At 51.8% G+C, this 23,168-nt stretch overlaps 1 protein-coding gene across 2 annotated transcripts in view; it reads left to right on the top strand.

Moving 5' to 3' along the window:
• Positions 1–554: 554 nt before the first annotated feature.
• The window catches only part of TAFA5 (TAFA chemokine like family member 5), a 190,257-nt gene continuing 167,643 nt past the window's right edge, over positions 555–23,168 (top strand). Inside the window, exon 1 of one of the 2 annotated variants that reach the window (XM_039914104.1) lies at positions 555–1,162. In XM_039914104.1, the coding sequence (XP_039770038.1) occupies positions 1,000–1,162 (163 nt within the window). In that variant the 5' untranslated portion in view covers positions 555–999. The remainder of the gene's footprint in view (positions 1,163–23,168) is intronic. The other variant, XM_029079525.2, reaches the window with a different exon arrangement.

Genomic DNA, 23,168 nt, shown 5'->3' with positions numbered 1-23,168 from the left:
GGTCTTTGGGGGGGGGGGAGGAGGCGGTGGGGGGGGGGGCACCCCGATTAAACTTCCCCGTGCGCAACTCCTCACCCGAGGGTTGAGCTGAGGGTTGGTGGGCGGGGGTCCGCCGGTGGGGGGCTGCCGGCCGGGGGGCGGGGGGCTAATTTTGTCCTTCCTCTGCCCGCTCCGGGGGGGGGGGGGGGGGGGAGGGAGGGAGGCGGCTGAGAGCCGGGGTGTCGCTGGTGGCCATCCATTTTGCCTGCTTGCATTTTTCTGGCCACTGGAATTTTTTTGGGGGGGGAAAAGGGACTGGGGGCCGGGGGGGGGGGCTCCGGGGAGAGGATGCTCTTGGGGGGTGTCCCACGTGGAGGCGGGGGCGGGGGGCGCCGGGACCGGTGAGCGCCCCCCGCCCCCCGCCCCCCCCCCAGGACCGGACCGGGCAGCGTGCTAGACGACCCCCCGACCGGACCCGCCGGCGGCCAGACCAGCTCCGGACCCGGCGGCAGGCAGACGCCGCCCCCCCCGCCCCCAGGACCGGACAGCTCTCCTCCTCCCCTCCCCCCCCCCCCCCACCCCCCGGACCCGACCGGGCAGCGTGCTAGACGACCCCCGGCTCGGACCGGCCAGCGGCCAGACGCCCGAAGGAACGGACAGCGGCCGGACCCGACCGGGCAGCGTGCCGGACGACCCTCGGACCGGACCTGGGCAGCCGCCCCCCGGACCGGACGGCCCCCGGGACCGGATCGGCCAGTGTACTAGACGACCCCCGGACCGGGCGGCGGGCAGACGCCCCCGGGACCCGACGGGGGAGCGGGCGAGACGACCCTCGGACCGGGCGGCGGGCAGACGGCCCCAGGACCGGACCGGCCACCGGGCTAGACGATCCCGGGACCGGCCGGGGGGAGCGTGTTAGACGGCTCCGGGACCGGACCGGGCAGCGGGGCGGACGCCCCCCGGGAGCGGAGCGGGCAGCGGGCTAGACGCCCCCAGGAGCGTCCAGGAGGCGGTGGTTGGATGGGCGCGGCGTCCGGGAGGAGGAGGAGGAGGAGGAGGAGGCGGATGGCGGGCGGCGGCGTGTCCGGAGGGCTGCCCGGAGGCCTGCCCGGAGGAGTCCCCAGCGTGGCCTCCACCTTCTGGGCCATCGTCATCCTGGCCAGCCTCCTCATCGCCTACTGCAGTGAGTGACCCTCCCCCCCCCGCCCCCCCCGACCCCAAACCACCCCGACCGACCCCACCATCCCCGTCCCACACTCACACACACACACACACACACGGTCACAGACGCTCACACAGGTACAGAGGCGCCCCCCCCCCCCCACTCACAGACACACACACACATGCACAGTCCCAGCGTCGCAGACGCTCACACAGGTCCAAATGCGCACACAGTCACAGGCACACAGAGTCACAGACACACACACACACACACGCACACAGAAACAGTCACGGGCTCCCAGACGCTCACACAGGTCCGAGTACACACACGCACGCACACAGTCACGGACACACAGAGTCACAGAAACACACGCGGTCACAGGGTCACAGACGGTCACACAGGTCCAAATGCACAACACACAGACACAGAAACACACAGGGTCACAGACGGTCACACAGGTCCAAATGCACACACACACACACAGAGTCACAGACACACACACAGTCGCAGAGCCACAGTCGCTCACACAGGTACAGATGCGCCCATACACACACACACACAGACACACACACACACTCAGCAACAGACCCACACGGGTATAGAGGCAGACACACAGATCCAGGTATAGACACACAAACACACACAGACACACATCCACTGACACTCACACGGGTAAGGCACCCAGATCATAATAACGATGATGGCATCTGTGAAGCGCTTACTACGTGCGAAGCACTGTTCTAAGGTAGACACGCACGTCGACAGACGTGCCCAGGCCCCCCCTCAGGGAAACACGCACACCCATGCGCCCACACACAAACACGTACACACACATGCATGTACACACTGGCAAGGTATCCGTCGATCCTCCCTCCCTTCTCCCTCCCCTGTTCGGGCCCGAAATAGGGGTGGTGGGGGATGGAGGATGGGGGGATTGGGTCGCCCCCCGGCATCCCACCATCCCAAATCGGAGCTGTGGGTGCAGGATGCCTGGGAGGCGGGACGAGGCCCCCCCCACCCTGGGTCCGTCTGGGAACCCCAAGATCCCCCCCCCCACCACCGCCGGTCTTGTGCCTGGGACCCCCCGAAGAGGAGGAGGAAAACGTGCGTTCTGCAGGGTGGCCTGCATGGAGGAGGGGGTTCCTCCACCTCGCTTTGGGCCTGAGCTGGAGGGTGCTGGTGGTGATGGGGGGGGAGAATTTGGGGGCTCTTTTAGGGAGGAAGCAAGGTTCCCCGGGGGAGGGGAAACCCAGGAGGTGGGGGACCCCTCCCCCTATCTATAATTCGATTTCTATCGATGCCTGTTTACTCGTTTTAATCTGTCTCCCCCATCTCTAGACTGTAAGCCCGGTGTGGGCGGAGGCCGTCTCTCTTTAGTTGCCGAATTGTACTTTCCAAGCGCTTAGTAGAGTGTTCTGCACCCAGTAATCGCTCCATAAATACGATCGAATGGGCGGATGGATGAATGAGGGGGAGGGAGGGAGACCGAGAAGGAGATACGTTTCCATCCAAGACTGCATGGGGGGGGGGTGGGGGGGGGGATTGTGTGGAGGAGGGAGGAGCCCCTCTCCCCAAGTTTAGAACTTGCAGGAGGGGGGTTGGGTGAGACTTTGGGGGTGCAGGGCGCGGGGAAGGAGGTGGATGCGGGTTTGGAAAGCTGGGGGTGGGTGGGGGGGCTCCCAGACCCTCTCCTCTTCTTCTCTGATCTCCGGGGGGGGGGGGGGGATGGGGAGGTGGTACCCATTTCCGCGCTATACAGAGTCGTGGTCTGGGGGGGCACGCAGTGGACGGAGGGACGTGTCTGCCCGCTCTTCTGTATCGAGCTCTCCCGAGCGCTCAGTACGGTGCCCCTCCCCCCAGGAAGCGCCCAGTAAATGCCACGGGGCGGATCGACTGGACGCCGTGTCTTCCGGGCGGTGCCGGAGGTGCATTCCGGACTTGCTGAAGGGCAAGCCGAGTCGCATCCCCGGGTTTGGGGATTCAGACCCACTGCAGTCCTCTCGGCTTCAAAGCGTCTACACCCCTGCCGGGTCGGAGACCCGACGGTGGCATTTCATACGCTCACCCTTGCGATGCGTTGTTCTTAGCAGCTGCCTGGACGCCCTGTGGAATCCGGGAGGGAGAGCCAGCCACGGGTCGGCTTTGTGACCTTGGACAAGTCATTATACTCCACTGGGCCTCAGGGTCCTCATCGGTAAAATGGGGGTTCAATACCTGTCCTCCCTTCTGCCTAAGACGGTGAAGCCCCGTGTGGGACCTGATGATCTTGCATAATAATAACAATAATGACGCTGATGATGCTATCTGTTAAGCGCTGACTATGTCAGGCACTCTACTAAGCGCCTGTCCCATGTGGGGCTCCCGGTCTCAGTCCCCACTTTACAGATGAGGGAACTGAGGCCCAGAGAAGTGACTTGCCCAAGGTCACCCAGCAGACAACTGGTGGAGTGGGGATCGGGATCCGCGATCTCCCGACTCCCAGGCCCGGGCTCTATCCACTAAGCCATGCTGCTTCTCTATCTACCCCAGCGTTTAGTACAGGGTTTGGGCTCATACTAAGCTCTCGACTAATATTATTATTATTTTACTACTACTGCCAGGGGTAATTATTCAGCCCATACCGTGTGCAGGGCGATGAACCGAGTGTTTAGCACCGGAGTAGCTTCAAGAAGCAGTGTCAAGGTATTTAGCGGTAAAATGAACAAATTCTGCATTAGTGTGGGGGGGTGGGGGGCAGGTGATAATTCAGAAAGAGCTCTTTAGCCCAAGACATGACAATTCTCATAAAAAACCAAGATCATGCCAAGCATAATCTGGTATTTTTTTAAAACTCTCCCCCTAATGGGAATGACGATGAGACAACATGTGCAGACACACGCCATTACACAGAAGACGGCCTAGGAAAAATTAAAGCATTATGCTATAAATAAAATAGCCGATGGTAATAATTTATAAGCCCCCTTTGCTATGATTTTCAGAGCGTGGAGCGGCAGATCGAGGGGGTAAGGGATTTTTCGAGTAGGGTAAAAAGGAAACCAACATGCAGAATAGGAGTCTAATTTGCTCTGCAGTCTCCCTCTGTCCTGACCGAGAGGGTTCGGGACAGTCGAGGGCAAGTTGTGGATGAACTCTGAGCGTCTCATCTTTACCCAGACGTCCCGTTCCGTCTTACCGAGCTGTGGCATCGGTCCGTCTATTTCACGTGATAAGAATAAACGTTTTACCGAGATTCAGTGATTCACCCAACCTCTGAAATTCTCGGATGTCTTAGATAATTTAAGAAAATACAAATGCCTTTTTCTCCTCCCGCCCCCGCACGCACTTATCCCCACTGAAGAAAGGAAGAAGAGAAGTTTGTTTTTTAGTTTAGTATGTGGTTTTTTTTTTTTTTTTAAAAAAAAAATCAACCTGGCTCTGAATTTCAAAGTACTTTTTTTTCCCCCCCGCACCCCAATAACGGGAGACCAAACTTTCCGCAATGTTTCGATTCATATTCAAGGAGATTGGCACCACCGTGTGGTAAGAAAGAAATCCACGGCCTATCAATTAGATCCGTTGCCATGGTGACGGGTCCCCTTCCCCCCTCCCCCATCCCTCTCCCTAAATTCCTCCCCGGTAAAAGATGCAGGGCTCCGACTGCAGAGCCGTAATAGCAGAGACATGAAATATCTCAGAGAACAAGTTGTCCCACCGGCTGGCTTTTAAGGATCTTTTCAGGTCCCGCAAGACACCCGGCGCCCTCCGAGCTGTCGATCAACGGCATTTATTGAGCGCTCCCTGTGCACAGAAGCCCTCCAGGATTGACTGGCCTGGCGGGATCTGTTAGGAAGCCTGATGTGACCATCCCCCTGCAAGACACAGGGGTGGCAGGGGGCGATGATGACGGTAGATTTCGTGTGCGAGAAACCAAGTCAAATTTACGGTCCAGGCCCTCCACATCTTTCTCCGGCAGCGAGCCGGAGGACCGGCTCTCCGTAGGGCCGAGAAAATTCGCTTTTCGCTTCAGGCCCGCCGGGGAGAGGTCGCCGGTCATTAGCTAAATGGAGAGAGGGACGGGTGGCAAACCAGACGGGAGGGTTCTCCGGGCTACGCTTGGCTGCTTTTGCCCGGGGTCCCCGTGGGCATTCTAAACCCTCCCTGGCTCTGGTTCTTGGAGTTTCCGAAAACATGACTGTGCTTTCTCCAGCCTTGAATCGTTAAATCCACGGATCCCCCTTGACCGCTGAAACGAGAGAGAGGACCTATTTGATTCAAGGGGTGGTAGATTGGCAGAGTCCCTCCCGTATTTCGACCCGGCCGGGGTCGGGAGGGGGAGGTGGAAATCGGATCATTGGATTATGTGGAGTTGAGGATTGGATCATTGCTTTACCCAGCTGGGATCTGAAAGGCTGGGAGCTGAATTGGGTTTGGACGTGTCGAATTGCTTGGTACAGTACACTGCATCCAGCGTGTGCTCAATAAATACCATTACCCCTCCTCCTCCTCGTCCTCTTCCTTCTCCTTCTCTTCCTTCTTCTCTGGCTCGTACCAAAATTATGACGTGGAGCATTTGAACCTTCAAACTAATGTGGTAATTGGTAAAATTCTCGGCTGGTCTCACACCTGTATTACCTCCGAGGGTCGTGGCACCCTTAAACAACTTTTCCAGATGAAGAGTAGTAAGAGGGGCATTTTCTGAGCGCCACCTCGTAAGCGATGCACCGTGCTACGCCCTTAAGAGAGAGCAAAACAAGCGAAGGATTCATTCGCTGCCCACAAGGGAGGCGAGACAGGCATGAAAGTGAGCAGAGCCCTGCCCTAGTTGATTGTTGGGTGTACTGGGTGTGGGCAAGACACTGTACTGAATGGCCCCCGTGTGCAGAACACTGTGCTAGTAGTCTAGAGTGAGCAAGACACTGCACTGCAAGGTGCTGCAAGGAGAAGCAGCATGATGCAATGGATAGAGCGCAGGCCGGGGAGTCAGAAGGTCATGGGGTTTAATCCTGGCTCCACCACTTCTCTGCTATTTGACCTTGGGCAAGTCACTTCACTGCTCCGGGCCTCGCTTCTCTCCTCTGTAAAATGGGGATTGAGACGGTGAGCCCCATGTGGGACAGGGGGCTGTGTCCAAGCCGATTTGCTCGTGCCCGCCTCGGCGCTTAGTACGGTGCCTGGTACATACTAAGCACTTAACCGATATAGCATTATTATGATTACTGGCTGCTTACCGTGAGCAGAATACTATACTGGCAGTGAACTGGGGGACAGCGCTGTACTGGGTGCCTCCTGGGTGCAGAACACTGTACCGGGAGTCTGGTGGGCAAGGCACTGTACTAATTGCCTACCGTCTGCATAATATTGTGCTGGATTCCTGCTGCGGTTTAGACAGTGTACTAAGTGCTTCCTATGTGCTGAGGGCTGCGGTGAAGAAGGACTCTGTATAGAGCACCCGATAGTTCTACTTCATCGCAGCAAGCGTCCTAGCGACGTAGGCACCAAACATGAAATAGAAAAAGTCCCCCCTTCAGCTGGAACAATCAGTCAGGATGGCTCTGCTGTTTCTCTCTCTCTCTCTCTCTCTCTCTCGCTTCCTTGTCCAATGTCAATACTTCCAAGGCCTCTTTGAGTTTGTTTATCTCTAAGGCGGGAGCTAGCATCAAGAAAGCTCTCCACTCCCTCTTCTCGGCAACCGAGGCGCTGCGCTGGAAGTCTTGGTCGACTCCCTGGGGTGAGGGTGAAGGCTAATATCGTGGCAGAAGGAATGGGGTTTGGCCCAGAGGCCTGACCCCCCCCCCCTTTCGGAAGATTTTTGTTTTCGGCGGTCTGGGGTTGGGTGGGAGGGAGGGATGGAGAGAGGGAGGAAAAGATGCAGGGGTGTGGAAGGGGGACATGGAGGGATGAAAGAAGGGAGAGGGAGAGAGGGAGGGATGAAGGAAGAAGGAAGGGAGAGACAGAGGAAGGAAAAGACAGAAGATTGAAGGCATGGGAAGAGGGAGGGAGAGGGGAGGAGGGAGAGAGGAAGGGAAAGACAGAGGGATGAAGGAACGGGGAGAGGGAGGGAGGGAGAGATGGCAGGTGTGATCGGCGCGTCAGATCCACAGGCAGCTTTGTTCCAGCTAAGATTTTGGGAGCTGGTGGCAGGAGGTGCAGGTAGGAGAAACAGAAATGGCTCCAGATGCGACAGACGGCAAGCAGGGCGGTGCGGGAGTCAGTGTGGGTCTCTGTGTGAGGATACGTTTGTGTCTGTGCATGGGGTAGATGTATCTACGTACGCAGATGTACATGTAACCTTCACCTCCCCACCCACCTGCCTGCCTATACCCCCCCCCCCCCCCCCCCCCCCGGCCACCTCCACGATCCCCACATGTTCGGATGGATGAATCTACGATCGGGGTCAGCCCGGAGGCCGGGGACCTTCCCCGGCCATGGCGTGGGAGGAGGGACAGGGCAGAGCCGAGCCAAAAGGCAGCAGAGACGGGCCTTTCAGACCATCAGAACTGGACTTGGGACGTAGGCTTCTCTGGATTCGATAGTAAGGATAGTAACTGTGGTATGCGTTAAGTGCTCATTCCGTAGCAGCCGCTCTACTAAGCGCCGGGGAGGATACGAGCAAATCAAGTTTGACACATTTCCTGTCCCGCGTGGGGCTTGCACTTCCAGTTCCCGTTTTACAGATGAGGGAACTGAAGCCCCCCGAGAAGTGAAGTGACTTACCCAAGGTCCCACAGCAGACGAGTGGCGGAGCTGGGATTAGAACCCGTCACCTTCTGACTCCCAGGTCCAGGCTCCATCCACTACGCCACGCTGCTTCCCTCAAGTCCTTTCCTGCTAAGCCTCTCTAATTTGGGGGTCCTCTCAGGCATCACAGCGTCATTCATGCAGTTGTCCTGATTGAGCGCTTACCGTGCGCGAAGCACTGTGTTAAGCACCTGGGAGAATACACTACAACAACAGACACATTCTCGGGCCTCACTGAGCTCTCCGTCTAGAACTGTTGCTGCTCTGGAAGAGTGAATCATCTCGTATGGGAGCGATCGAGAGTCCTGACTGTGTACTGATTGCGGGTCAGAGCACTGTACTGGATGCCTCGTAGGTGCGGGACACTGATCTGGGGCAGCAAAGGTGTGCAGAGAGCTGCGCTGAGCGTCCACTACGCACAGAGTACTGTGCTGAATGTCTACTGCGTGCGGAGCACTGTCCTGGGCATCCACTGTAAGGAGAGGTCTGTATTGAGCATCCACTATGCGCAGAGCACTGTATTAAATGGTTGGGATCGTACAATACAACAGAATTAGCTGAAACGTTCCCTGCCCATAATGAGCTGATGATATCTCTGAGGAACAGGGAGAGGCTGGTACTGGCGGCTCGCATTTTAGGGATGAGGAGACGGAGGCTCAGAGAGGTTACGTGACTTGCCTCGGGTAACACAGCAACCCAGTGGCAAAACGGAAACTTGAACCCGCAGCCCCTGACTCCCTCACCCATGTTCTTCCCAATAGGCTGCACTGCCTCACCACCTCTGCCGCTTGCCAGCTGTGTGACTTAGGGCAAGTCACTTAACTTCTCTGTGCCCGTTACCTCATCTGTAAAATGGGGATTAAAACTGTGAGCCCCACGTGGGACAACCTGATCACCTTGTATCCCCCCCAGCGCTTAGAACAGGGCTTTGCACATAGTAAGCGCTTAACAAATACCGCCGTTTTATTTTATTTATTTTTTCCACTCGCTACACAAGGCTATGAGCTGCTCCCATCTCAGAGAAGCAGCGTGGCTCAGTGGAAAGAGCACGGGCTTTGGAGTCAGAGGTCATGGGTTCAAATCCCGGCTGGGCCATTTGTCAGCCGTGTGGCTTTGGGCAAGTCACTTAACTTCTCAGTGCCTCAGTGACCTCATCTGTAAAATGGGGATTAAGACGGTGAGCCCCACGTGGGACATCCTGATTCCCCTGTGTCTACCCCAGCGCTTAGAACGGTGCTCGGCGCACATAGTGAGCGCTTAACAAATACCAACATTATTATTATTAGAGACAGCCCTGGCTGTCTTCAAGATGACCATCCTAATCTCAGCTCTGCAATTCGTCTGCTGTGTGGCCTTGGGCAAGTCACTTCGCATCTCTGTGCCTCAGTTACCTCATCTGTAAAATGGGGATTGAGACTGTGAACCCTGTACGGGACAGGGACTCTGTCCGACCTGATCTGCTTGTATCCACCACAGCGCTGAATCCAGTTCCTGGCACTTAGGAATGGTTTAGCAAATTCTATTATAATTATTATTCTTATCTTGAATCCCGGGGTGGAATTCAATGGCAAGTCAATACCTGTTCTTGAGCCCTTTGCAGGAAGGGGACTGTGTTCAATCTGATTAGCTTGTATTTATCTAAGTGCCTCGGACTCACTGTGAAACCCTCACCCACATCCTGCCTCTGGCCTGGAACTCCCTCTCACTTCATATCTGACAGACGATCCCCTTCAAAGCCTCTTTGAAGGCACGCCTCCTCCAGGAGGCCCTCCCCCGACTAAATCCTCATTTCCCCTACTCTCACTCCCTTCCGTGTCGCCCTCACGTTTGGATTTGCTCCCTTGATTCACCCCACAGTCGGCACTTCCATTCACTCATTCAGTAGTATTTATTGAGTGCTTATTATGTGCAGAGCACTGTACTAAGCACTTGGAATGGACAGATCGGCAACAGAGACGGTCCCCGCCCTTTGACGGGCTCACGGTCTCATCGGGGGAGACGGACGGACGAGAACGATGGCGATGAATAGAGTCGAGGGGAAGAACATCTCATTAAAACAGTGGCAGATAGAATCGGGGCGATGTACATCTCATTAAACAAAATAAATAGGGCGATGAAGATCTATACAGTCGAGCCGACGGGTACGGCGCCGAGGGGATGGGACGGGAGAGGGGCGAGGAGCGGGCTTAGAGGCGGAGAGGTGAAGGAGCGGGTAGAGGGAGCAGAGGGAAAAGAGGGGAGCTCAGTCCGGGAAGGCCTCTCGGAGGAGGTGAGCTTTAAGTAGGGTTTCGGAGAGGGCAAGAGAATGAGTTCGGCGGAGGCGAGGAGGGAGGGCGTCCCGGGACCGCGGGGGGACGGGGCCCGGGGGCCGACGGCGGGACGGGCGAGACCGGGGGACGGCGAGGAGGCGGGCGGCGGAGGAGCGGAGCGTGCCGGGTGGGAGGTAGGAAGGGGCGAGGTGATGGAGAGCCTTGAAGCCTAGAGTGAGAGGCTTACTCTATCTTACACTTACATCTATATCTGTAATTTATTTTAGTGTCTCTTTAGACTGCGAGCTCCCTATGGGCGGGCACGTGCCCTACTAACTCTATTATAGTGCCCTCTCCCAAGTGTTTAGTACAGTGCTCTGCTCACAGTAAGCGCTCAGTTAACGTCATGAATCTATTGATACACAGTAAGCGCTTAGCAAATACCAGCTTGTGGGCTGGGGGATCCTTTATGGAAGCCCTCTGCATTCCCCAACCCAGTCGGTAATCTGGTTTGCATCTCTGGAATATCGATAATAATATATAATCAACGTTTATTATTTGCCAAGCTCTGTTCTAAGCACTGGGAAAGATAAAGATAATCAGGTCAGACACAGTCCCTGTCGTATGCAGGGCTCACAGTCTAAGTAGGACGGGGAACGTGTTGAATCCCCATCGTACACTGAGGCATGGAGAAGTTGAATGACTTGTCCAAGGTGACCCAGCAGACGAGTGGCAGAGCAGAATCAGAACTCAGGTCATCTGACTCCCAGGCCCAGGCTCTTTCCACTAGGCTGAGCGGCTCACTATACCTCGATCTCGTACATCTCTCCGCCGATCTGTCACCCGATCCTGTCTCTGGCCTGGAATGGCCCTCCCTCTTCATATCTTCAAGGCCTTATTGAAGGCACATCTCCTCCAGGAGGTCTTCCCCGATTAAGCCTTCCTTTCCTCTCTCCCCATCCCTTCTGCATCGCCCTGACTCACTCCCTTTATTCATCCCCCCTCCCAGTCCCACACCGCTTCTGTCCACATCGGTCATTTATTTATTCCTACTCATATCTGCCTACCCCTCTAGACCGCGAGGTCGCTGTGGGCAGGGATCGCATCTGTTAGATCGTCGTATTGTCCTCTCCCAAGCACTTAGTACAGTGCTCTGCATACCGTAAGCTCTCAGTAAAAACGACTGACTGATCCTCTGGAAGGAAGCAGAGTCGGATGCGCAGCAGGTAGGAGTCAGTGTCAGGTGATGGGATGAGCTGAATTTCATTTGCCTTTGGTGCCGCTAACTCGCCAACCTAATTGTGCAGTGCTTCAGAACTGGCGGCCCAGCCAGGCACTCAAATTATTCAAACCAAAAGAGATTCGCTTCCCTCCTCGGCTTTATTAAAGCCCGGCTTTCTGTCTACTCCAATTTCTTAGTCGTAATGCGGACGTTTTGCTTCCCGGAGAACGTTTCCGTCAATATCCTGAGCTTTAAGGGGAGGAAAAAATACAGATTGTCAGGTGAGTGGGTGGTTTATTCATTTTTACGCTTTCTAATTCCCAGATCTTGACAGGATGAAAATGTCCTGCGAGGTTCTTGCCATGTCTTAATGATTCCATCCATGGAATATTTCAGGCGCTTACTCCGGGCCGAGAACTGTATTGAACTCCTGAGGATGTACTGCAACAGAGGTGGGAAACACATTCCCTGTCCACAGCAAGCTTCAAGTCTAGAGGGGAGGACAGACATAAAAAGAAAAGTCACTCCTAATATATAATTTAAGGGCATATACATGAATATCAGGTGAATTTCATATGCCCTAATGGCACAGATTCAAGTGCCCAGATGACGCAGGAGGGAGAGGGAGCTGGGGGAAAGAGGGCATAATTGGGGAAGGCCTCTTGGAGGAGATGTGAACTTATTCAAGTTTGAAAGTGAAAAGAGTGATGGTGTTCATGGAGGGGGAGGGAATTCCTCACTAAGAGAAGGAATTGGGAAAGTGATTGGCGGTGAGACAGACGAGATGGGGGCACAGTGAGGAAGCAGGTGCCAGAGGAACGGAGTGTGTGGGCTGGGCTGGGGTAGGAGATTAATGAGGAGAGGTAGGAGGGGGCGAGCTGACTGAGTGCTTAAAACCGATGGCTGGGAGTTTCTATTTGATTAGAAGGAAGAGGATGGGCAACCACAAGAGGCTCTTAAATGGTGGTATTTGTTAAGCGCTTACTATGTGCAAAGCACTGTTCTAAGCGCTGGGGGATACAAGGTAATCAGGTCGTCCCCCCGTGGGGCTCACAGTTTTAATCCCCATTTTACAGATGAGGTCGCTGAGGCCCAGAGAAGTCAAGTGACTTGCCCAAAGTCACCCAGCTGGCAAGCGGCGGAGCCGGGATTCGAACCCATGAACTCTGACTCCCAAGCCCGTGCTCTTTCCACTGCACCACGCTGGTTCTTGAGGAGAGGGAAAATATGGACTGAAGGTTTCTGTAGAAAAACGATCCGGGCAGCAGAGTGAAGTATGAACTGGAGTGGGGAGAGACAGGAGGCAGGGAGGTCAGAGAGGAGGCTGAAGCAGTCATCAAGGCGGGATAGATAAGTGCTTGGATCAGCTTAGTAGCAGTTTGGATAGGATAGGAAGGGGTGGACTGTAGCGAGGTTGAGACGACAGGATTTGGTGACAGTCTGAATGGGTGGGTTGAATGAGAGAGACGAGTCGGGGATAATGCCAGGGTTATAGGCTTGTGAGCTAGCAAGGATGGTGGTGCTCTCTACAGGGGTGCTGTGTCCTGGATAAGATTTGGGAGGGAAAATGAGGAGTTCCGTTTTGGACCTGTTAAGTTTTCGGGGTCGACGGAACACCCAGATAGGGATGTCCTGAAGGCAGGAGGAAACGTGAGACTGCAGAGAGGGAGAGAGATCAGGGCTGGAGATGGAGATCTGGGAATCATCGGCATAGAGTTGGGAGTTGAAGCCTTGGGAGCGAATGAGTTCTCCGAGGGAGCGGGTTTAGAGGGCGAATAGAAGGAGACCCGGAGCTGAACCTTGATGGACTTGCTCGTCTTCTCTGCTTTTTAGTTCCCCTGGGTTTCATCACGGAGTTACAGGGCAAGTGGCAGCAATGCCCCCGTGCTTAACCCAAACACCGGTCATTAGCCCACAGCAGGAATCCAAGCTTCTCTCACCTAACAATAATCACTGTGATATTTGTTAAGCGCTGATTATGTGCCAGGCACCGTACTTAGTGCTGGGATAGATACAAGAACATCAGGTTGCACGCAATCCCCTGTCCCACGTGGGGCTCACAGTCCGAGACAGAGTGAGAAATGGCATTTTCCTCCCATTTTCTAGTTGAGGAAACTGAGAAGTTAAGTGACTCGCCCGAGGTCACCCAGCAGACAAGTGGCGGAAATGGGATTAGAACTCAGGTCCCTTAACTCCCAGGCATCTTTCCACTAGGCCAGGCTGCTTTCCCACCCACCTTTTTTTTCTTTCAGTCTGACATAGATAGTGAGATAGAATCAGCCCCATTTCACACCCGCCCACATCTCTAGCTTACCTTTCTCCATCCCAGTTACCAAAGATTCCTTTCTAGCTTGAACTGGAATATTTTTCACATGATCTAATTTGTCTCCCTTCCCACGTGGCTTGACAGGAACAATGCTGTTTAGGAAAATCCATACCTGAATTAGGTCAGTGAAGTGTCCCAGCTTTAACTGGAAGAGTAGATTCCGTGAGCCTGAGAGAGCTCAGACCAGGTTTCCCAGCTAGTCCGGCGTGGAAAAACGTCAGCTGCGTTGAGTTCCGTAATAAGGAATCCACAGATTTCAGAAACGCCTGTAACGCAGCGGAAATTTCTCGATCGGCTCTTTCAAGGCAAGACTCTGTTTTCACCATCTGATGCTCATTTGACTTCATTAAGTGTCAAAAACAGGTAGTCTGAACATTCCTCTTTGCCTGTGGCCACAATTTCTGTTTTCAGAAGATTCAAAGCACTCTCTGGAGGATTTTGTTTCCTCATTTTCTTTTACCAATAAAAACCTTAATATCTCTGAGCCAGCTCCCAAGTTCTGTCAGGACGACTGTCGGATTGCAAGTTGTATCTGTGTCTGCCTGCCCCCTCCTCATGAGTTCTCCCCCTTGTTGATAATAATAATAAAAAAACAATGGTATCTGTTAAGTGCTTACTACGTGCCGAGCACTGTTCTAAGCGCTGGGATAGATACGAGGTTATCAGGTTGTCCCACGTGGGGTTCACAGTCTTAATCCCCATTTTACAGAGGAGGTAACTGAGGCTCAGAGAAGTTCAGCCACTTGCCCAACGTCACAAGTGGCAGAGCTGGGATCAGAACCCATGACCTCTGACTCCCAAGCCCGGGCTCTTTCCGCTGATGAGGCAGATGATGAAAATGATAATGAAGACAGTGGTGACGATCGTGATGAGGAGGAGGAGGGTGATGGTGATGAAGCAGATGAAAATGATAATGAAGAGAGTGGTGATGATGATAATGAAGCAGACGATGAAGATGATAATGAAGAGGGTGATGATGGTTTTATGATGATGAAGCAGAAGATGGAAATTCCTTCATTCAATCATTTATTGAGCGCTTACTGTGTGCAGAGCACTGTACTAAGCTCTTGGAAAGTACAATTCGGCAACAGATAGAGACAATCTCTACCCAACGACTGATGGAAATGATAATGAAGAGGATGATGATGAAGCAGATGATGAAAATAATAACGAGGGTATTCGTTAAGCGCTTACTCTGTGCCAAGCGCTGCCCTGAGCACTGATGATAACAAAGAGGATGATGACGGTGATGATCATGATGAAGCAGAAGATGGAAATGATACCAAAGAGGATGGAAGATGCTGGTGATGATGGAGAAGATGAGGGCGACGATATGATGAGAAAACCGCCGAAAAAGAAGAAGAATTCTTTCACACCCATACGTTCTGCTGATCTGCCGTGAGGCTTTGGGCAAGTCACTCCACATCCCTGAGCTTCAGCTTTCTCAGCCCTGAAATAGGGGTTAAAATCTATCATTCTCATTCATTCAATCGTATTTACTGAGCGCCTACGGTGTGCGGCGCCGTATACTAAGCGCTTGGGAGACTACAATAAAACAATATTCAATAATATACAATAATATCTACAAGACAACAATATTCCCCCACACGCCCAGAGCGTGGGTGCTGTTTGGGACAGGTTCGATCCGATTATTTTGGATTTGTCAGTCGACCTCCGGCCCCCACTCCGCCCCGGGCAGACCGAGCTCGCTGCCAAGTGGGTGAATCTGGACTCTCGGGGAGTCGAGGAACTTCTGGTCCTCAGTGTCCGGGGCCTGGCTCCTCACCTTCTTCCTCTTCTAGGACAGCCTGGATTTTCTCTTCTGTAGAGTCCCCAGCACGGCCCAGAAAAAAATAAATCAAGAATAACTGTGGTATTGGTTAAGCACTTACTATGTGCCAGGCACTGTGCTCAGTTCTGGGGTGGAGACAAGCCAATGGGGTTTCACACAGTACCTGTCCCACAGAGGGCTCATGGTCTCAATCCCCATCTTTCAGATGAGGTAATTGAGGCCCAGAGAAGGGAAGTGACTGGGTCAAGGTCTCGCAGCAGACAAGTGGTGGAGCTGGAATTCAAACCCAGGTCCTTCTGACTCCAGGGCCCCCCTCTCCTATTTTGGAAGGTTCCCTCGCCCCACGATGTGGGCAGGGATTGTCTCTCTTTATTGCTGAATTGTACTTTCCAAGCGCTCAGTACAGTGCTCTGCACACAGTAAGCGCTCAATAAATACCATTGAATGAATGAATGAATCCTATCCCCCTCAGAAGTCCCTGCCAGGAGTATAGACACGAGCAGGAGCAGTTACACAACCAGTTTTTAAAGTTGTTCTTTTCTCCTCTTTGCTCTCCTCTAGACTGGAAGCTCTTTGTGGGTGGCGAACGTGTCTGTTTTGTGTTGATCTGTCCTCGCCCAAGCACTCAGTACAGTGCTCGGCACACCGTAAGCGCTCAATAAATACGACTGACTGATTCTCCTGAGCCAGGCACCTGCGTGACTCGCTCTGAAGACTTGGGTGGGTGGTTTTGGGGGCGTGGAGGGGCTTCAGAGGGTGTTTTCTACCCCAGTTAGGGCCTGATGCGTTGTCTGCAGGAAGCTGGCTGGGCTCTCTCTAATTCAATTATAGACGAGAGGGATTTAATGGTGGGGATAGGATCCGCTCAGCTTCACGTCGGCACCCTGAATAGTCACAGCGATTATTCATTTATTCACTTATTCAAATACATTTATTTAGCACTTACTGTGGGCAGAGTAGTGTACTAAGCGCTTGGGAAAGAAAAAATATAACAATAAACAATGAGCTCCCGATCTGGAGTGGGGGAGACAAACATCGATACAAATAAATAAAATGGCAGATAGGTGCCTAGGTGGTGTGGGGCTGGGAGGAGGGGAAGGGCAAAGGGAGGAAGTCAGGGCGATGCAGAAGGGAGTGGGAGATGAGGAAAAGTGGGGCTTAGTCTGGGAAGGCCTCTTGGAGGAGGTGGGCCCTTCAATAAGGCTTTGAAGGAGGGTAGAGTCATGGTGGAATTTGAGGAGGGAAGGCGCTCCAGATCAGAGGCTTGTAATGAAGCCATGCGTTACCGAACTGGTTTGCCTGGCTGCGGCCCAGGAAACTGAGTCAGAAGAATTGTTTGCTTGTTGGTATTTGTTAAGTGCTTACTACGTGCCAAGCGGCCGTACTCAGCGCTGGGGTAAATACAAGACAATCAGGTTGGACACAATCCCCATCCCACGTGGGGCTCACAGTCCCCGTCTTACAGGTGAGATAAGCGAGACACAGTGAGATTAAATGACTTGCCCAAGGTCACCGGGCAGATGAGCTGAAAGGCCGGGATTAGAACCCAGGTCATCTGACACCCAGGCCTGTGCTCTTTTCACTAGACCACACTGCTTCAATATGGTTTCTCAGCAAGAGAAGTAGTGGAAAGCCTGGGGGTCGGGGGACTTGGGTTCTAATCCCACTTCCCCTGCTTGCCTGCTTTGTGACTTTGGGCAAGTCACTTCCCGTTTCGTTGGCTCAGTTTTCCCATCGGTAAAATGGAGATACAAAACCCACCTCCCCTTGATGTGTGATATCACACCCTCTTTCTCCCTGTGAAATATTCTGCCTTTTCAAGCATAGTTTCATTTCCCTGCTTCAGGAGAGAAAACTGGACTGCCTGCAGTTTTTATTTTCCTCCAGTGAAATGTAGTTTTTTATTGAAACTAAATGGCAAAAGTAATTATTTACAGTGAATCTGAAATGGTCCAGCACTTATGTGCATTTATTTATATCCCTCCTGAGCACTTTGTATATCTGTTATTCAATTGTACGCTGAAATATTTTCATTGATAACTCTATTTGTAAATATTTTTATCTCCGTTTTCCCCATTAGAGAATAAGCTCTCTGTGGGCAGGGAATGGGTCAATTACTGGTTTGGAACTTACTAAGCACTTAATGCAGTGCATTACGCTCAGGGGCCACTCAGTAAATAGTACCGCTAACTTCTCTGAGTATTTTGTAGAGTGCGCTGCTCCCAGTGAGTGCTCAATAAATTTTTTTTGTGGTATTTGTTAGGCACTAACGGTGTGCCAAGCACTGGTCTAAGAGCTGGGATAGACATAAGATAATCAGGTTTTTCTCTTGTATTCTCCCAAGCACTTTTCAGTAAAATGGGGATTGAGACCGTGAGCCCCACGTTTTGTTTATTTATAATGATATCTGTCTCCCCAACTCTAGATCGTAAGCTCGTCGTGGACAGGGAATGTGACTGTTTATTGTTGTATTGTGCTCTCCCAAGCGTTTAGTACAGAGCTCTGCACATAGTAAGTGCTCAGTAAATATGATTGGATGAATGAATGAATGACAGGGACTGTGTCCAACCCGATTTACTCGTATCCACCCCAGTGCCTAGTCCAGTTCCTGGAACATATTAATCGCTTAACACATACCACGATAACAATAGTAATTATCATTGTTATTGCCCCACTCCTAAACTTGTGCTCTGCCCATGCTACTGTTTCAGAAAGTCAGCCAGACCATCCCCCTGCCTCTGTAGATGGTACATAACCCATAAACTAGACTGTCAGCTCGTTATGGGTAGGGAACATGTCCGCTAATTTTGTTGTCTTGTCCTTTCCCAAGAGCTCAGTACAGTGCTGTGCACATAGTAAGCGCTCATTAAAAACTGTCGTTTGGTTGATAATCCACCCCAGAAGGGAGTGACTGATCCCTTCCCAACTTGCCCAAGAAAATGATTCCACAACCAACGGTGGAAATGGGCCCCGGATGAGGAGGGTGACTTTCTCCTGATCCTCTAACCCAAATCCCTCCAGCTGCAACCGAACCAAGCTCTCTGGAAACAGCTCTCCCCCGGCATTTCCCTCCAGGACCCTGGAGTCTGACATAAGGTCTGAAAGCAGAAACTCAGTGACTTGCCAAAGAGCATCACCCGAGTCAGAAGGACCTGGGTTTCAATCCCGGCTCTGCTACTTCATTAAGTCAATCATTCGGTCATATTTACCGAGTGCTTACTGTGTCCGGAGCACTGTACTAAGCGCTTGGGAGAGGACAATATAACCATAAACAGACACATTCCCTGCCCCCAACGAGCTTAGAGTCTAGAGGACTTGCCCAGCAGCCACTTGTCTGCTGGGTGACTTTGGGCAGATCTCTTAACTTCCCTGGGCCTCAGCGACCTCATCTGTAAAGTAGGGATTAAAACTGAGCCCCACGTGAGAGACTGACTGTGCTCCATCTGATTAACTTGTATCTACCCCAGCGCTTAGTTCACGTAGTAAGCGCTGAACGAATACCATAAAAAAGTCTCCCTCTTTTCCACGTTACGAAAGAGAAATTGCCAAGGTTTTCTTGCCTCGGCAGAAACACTGTTAGAGTAGAGAGGTGACGGTGTGGAGTTAGCAGCTGCCGAGCACCAGGAAGAAAAGAGCCACAAGTACGGTGACGCAGTTCGTTGTTCAGCGGGAACACTCGGTGAAAACTCACAATGGAAACATCTTTTCTGATGGGCTTTTGTGGGGCTGCGCCTGGAAGCCCGATCACCCGCTACCTAAAGACAAATGAAACCAGATGGCTTCCCAACCCCTCCTGGAAGAATCTAGACGCCGTTACATTTAAGTTGATCGAAATGAGGTAAAATGGCATATGCCCGTGAAGATTAAGATTTCTTAACTACATACTGATGGGCCTTTCTCAATATTCTTCCCGGTGATCTCGGCACAATTCCTTCCTTGGAAGATTCTGCTAATCTCACCCCGTTTCATCCCCCACCAGGTGTCCCGCTGCAGTGCGTGGTACAAGTGAGGTTCATGGGCCCCTACGCGGGGCTCGGGAGGTCAGGGAATTTGGGGAGCCCAGATCCGAACCCTGAATGGCAGACCCGACGCTCTTTATTTTCTATGGTATCCGTTAAGGGCCGACTAGGAGTCGAACACTGCTCTAAGCGCTGGGGTGTACAAGTCAATTAGGTCGGACGCCATCCCCGCCCTGTGCGGGGCTCACAGTCTACGAAGGAGGGACAACGGGTATCCCCATTCTATGGTTGAGGAAACTGAGGCACAGAATAGTGAAGCGACTTGCCCACTTGTCAGCTGTGTGACTGTGGGCAAGTCACTTCACTTCTCTGGGCCTCAGCTACCTCATCTAATAATAATAATAATAATAATAATAATAATAACGATGTTGGTATTTGTTAAGCGCTTACTATGTGCCGAGCACCGTTCTAAGCGCTGGGGTAGACACAGGGGAATCAGGTTGTCCCACGTGGGGCTCCCAGTCTTCATCCCCATTTTTCAGATGAGGGAACTGAGGCCCCGAGAAGTGAAGTGACTTGCCCACAGTCACACAGCCGACAAGTGGCAGAGCTGGGATTTGAACTCATGAGCCCTGACTCCAAAGCCCGTGCTCTTTCTACTGAGCCACGCTGCTTCTCATCTCATCTGCTTCTCATCTGTAAAATGAGGATTAACTGTGAGCCTCATGTGGGACAGCCTGATTACCTTGTATCTACCCCAGCGCTTAGAACAGTGCTCTGCACATAGTAAGCGCTTAACAAATACCAACATTATTATTATTGCCCAAGGTCACACAGCAAGCAATTGGCAGAGCCGGGATTAGAATTCAGGTCCTTCTGGCCACCTTACACTTTAGCCTGACTGATCAATAGCGTTTACTGAACGCCTATATTTTCATTACCCCATTTATTTTGTTAATGAAACGTACATCACCTTGATTCTATTTAGTTGCTATTGTTTTAATGAGACGTTCATCCCCTCGATTCTATTTATTGCTACTGTTCTTGTCTGTCCGTCTCCCCCGATTAGACTGTGAGCCCGTCAAAGGGTAGGGACCGTCTCTATCTGTTACCGATTTGTACATTCCAAGCGCTTAGTACAGTGCTCTGCACACGGTAAGCCCTCAATTAATATGACTGATTGACTTTCTGACAATACGATTGACTGACTGCTCTACCCGGAGTAAGCGATCGATCGATCCTATCGTTTGTCCACGAGGAGCTTATAATCGTGGGAACGTGTCTATCAACTTCGTTATACTGTACTCTCCCAAAGCACTTAGCGCAGTGCTCTGCACACAGTAGATGCTCAATAAATACAATCGATTATTGGGTTTCAATCCAAAGACTGTCCCTCAAATTTTTGCAGCAATAAAGGAAGGCTAAACTTTCCCCTGGCTCTTTGCGTGCAGAGATTATATCTACCAATTCTGTTGTACTCTCCCAAGAGCTACAGTGCTCTGCACCCAGTAAGTATTCAGTAGGTATCATTAATTGATTTATTTGATTGACTGATTTATTGACTATGTTCCCCGCTCTGCCTACTGGATAAAACACGGGCCTGAGTGTCAGAAGGATCTGGATTCTAAATCTGGCTCTGCCAATTGTCAGCTGTGTGACCTTGGGGAAGTCACTTCACTTCTCTGTGCCTCAGTTACCTCATCTGTAAAATGGGGATTAAGACTATGAGCCCCATGTGAGACAGGGATTGTGTCCAACCCAATTACACTGTGTCTACCCCAGTGCTTAGTACAGTGACTGGCGCATAGTGCAGGCTTAACAAATACCACAGTTTTTATGATTATTATTTCCGGGGAACAGGATCGTTGAGGAGGGTAGTTCCCAGTAGTCCAGATGACTGAGGAAGTAGATTAAGATCTGGTGAATTTGGACTGGATCACTACAAGCATAACACCACCTGGTCTGGAGAAAACGGTCTAAGATGCGTCGAATCGGAGAATTAGCATTAAATCAAAAGAGACAGAGTAATTTTTCATCGGGCTTGAAAGGTTATTTGCTTCTTCAACTGATGCTCACTGTAGTGATGTGTGATGTCAAAAGGCAAATGATTCTTAAACTAGATTCAATTTAAATTTCATTACATATTTGCCAGAGACGGAGGCTTTGAGGCTCCTCTTTCCCCCCCTCTTTTTCACTTTGAAGATCTTTCACTTTTAATCATTCCCGAACCTAATACCCTCAACTATTTATCACCGGATAATTTAACATGAATCATTCCCCTTGTGTTCTGAGAAACAGATTTGGTCCGTCTGCGAAATAAACTCAAGTCTAAGGAGGTTGTTTCTAGATTGTACCGAAGCAGGGCGATTTCTGGAACCGCAGGTTGCTAATGCTGGCGGATATGACAGTTTCGTGTGGACTGGCAGGGGACGGGGAGGAGGGTCTGCAGTTTTTGGAAGTCTCTTCTCTTCCTCGGGGAGGAAAACGTTGGAATTACACCTAGCAAGCAGGAGCGAAAGATTCCATTGACTTGAGATTGGAGAAGATTTGCAGGACTGTGGAACCCATGGTCGACCCTGAACTCACCTTTTTTGTTGTTGTTGTTTGATGGTATTTGTTAAGTGCTTATTACGTGCCAAGTACTGTACTAAGCGATGGGGTAGATACAAGCAAATCAAGTTGGACACAGGTCCAACTTGGACCTGTGGGGCTCACATGGGGCTCACAGATTTAAACTCCATTTTACAGATGCGATAAGTGAGGCACAGAGAAGTTAAATGACTTGCTCAAGGTCCCACAGCAGACAAATGACAGAGTCAAGAATAAGAATACCGACCATACTTGTTAAGCGCTTACTATGCGCCGACCACTGTTCTAAGCACTGGGGTAGATACAGGATAATCAGATTGGACACAGTCCCTGTCCCACATGGGACTCACACTCTCATCCCCATTGTACAGATGAGATAACTGAGGCACAGAGAGGTTAAGCGACTTGCCCAAGGTCACACAGCAGATGTGGCAGAGTCAGAATTAGAACCCAGGTCCTCCTGACTCACAGGCCCATGCTCTATCCTATTTGTTAAGTGCTTACTGTTTGCCAAGCGCTGTTCTAAGCCCTGGGATGGATAAAAGGTTATCGGTTTGGATGTAGTCCCTCTCCCACATGGGGCTCACAGTCCAGGTTGAAGGGAGTAGGATTTAATCCGTCTTTCTTAGAAAAGCAAAGTTAAGTTTCCATAATAATAATAATAATATTTCTGGTATTTGTTAAGCACTTACTATGTGCCAAGCACTGTTCTAAACACTGGGGTAAATACAAGGTAAACATATCGTCCCACGTGAGGCACAAAGTCTTAATCCCCATTTTCCAGATGCGGTAACTGAGGCACAGAGGAGTTAAGTGGCTTACCCAAGGTCACACAGCAGACAGATGGCAGAGTCAGGATTAGAACCCACGTCCTCTGACTCCCAAGCCCGTGCTCTTTCCGCTGTGCCACGTTGCTTCTCCATTCTCTCTCTGAGACCTCATTTTTTTTCTCCTTCCCCCAGACGATGATACGGTTGGAGAGGTGACCCCGTGGATGAGGAAACACCCACGGTCTGGCCCTTTTGTGAGAACATTTCTTTGGCTTAAGGCAGGGCCTGGAAGTTTGGAAAATGTCCTCGATGAAGTGTGGGTAAAGCCTGGTTTATCGCCTTCCTCTAAAAATAAAATTGCATAACCACGTTTAGACTTTTAACCAGAACCTTCTGACGCAGA

Source organism: Ornithorhynchus anatinus, chromosome 14 (genome assembly GCF_004115215.2).
Source record: "Ornithorhynchus anatinus isolate Pmale09 chromosome 14, mOrnAna1.pri.v4, whole genome shotgun sequence".
Lineage (NCBI taxonomy): Eukaryota > Metazoa > Chordata > Mammalia > Monotremata > Ornithorhynchidae > Ornithorhynchus > Ornithorhynchus anatinus.
Note: the sequence above shows the minus strand (reverse complement) of the source record. Positions and strands in the feature narration are given on the sequence as shown.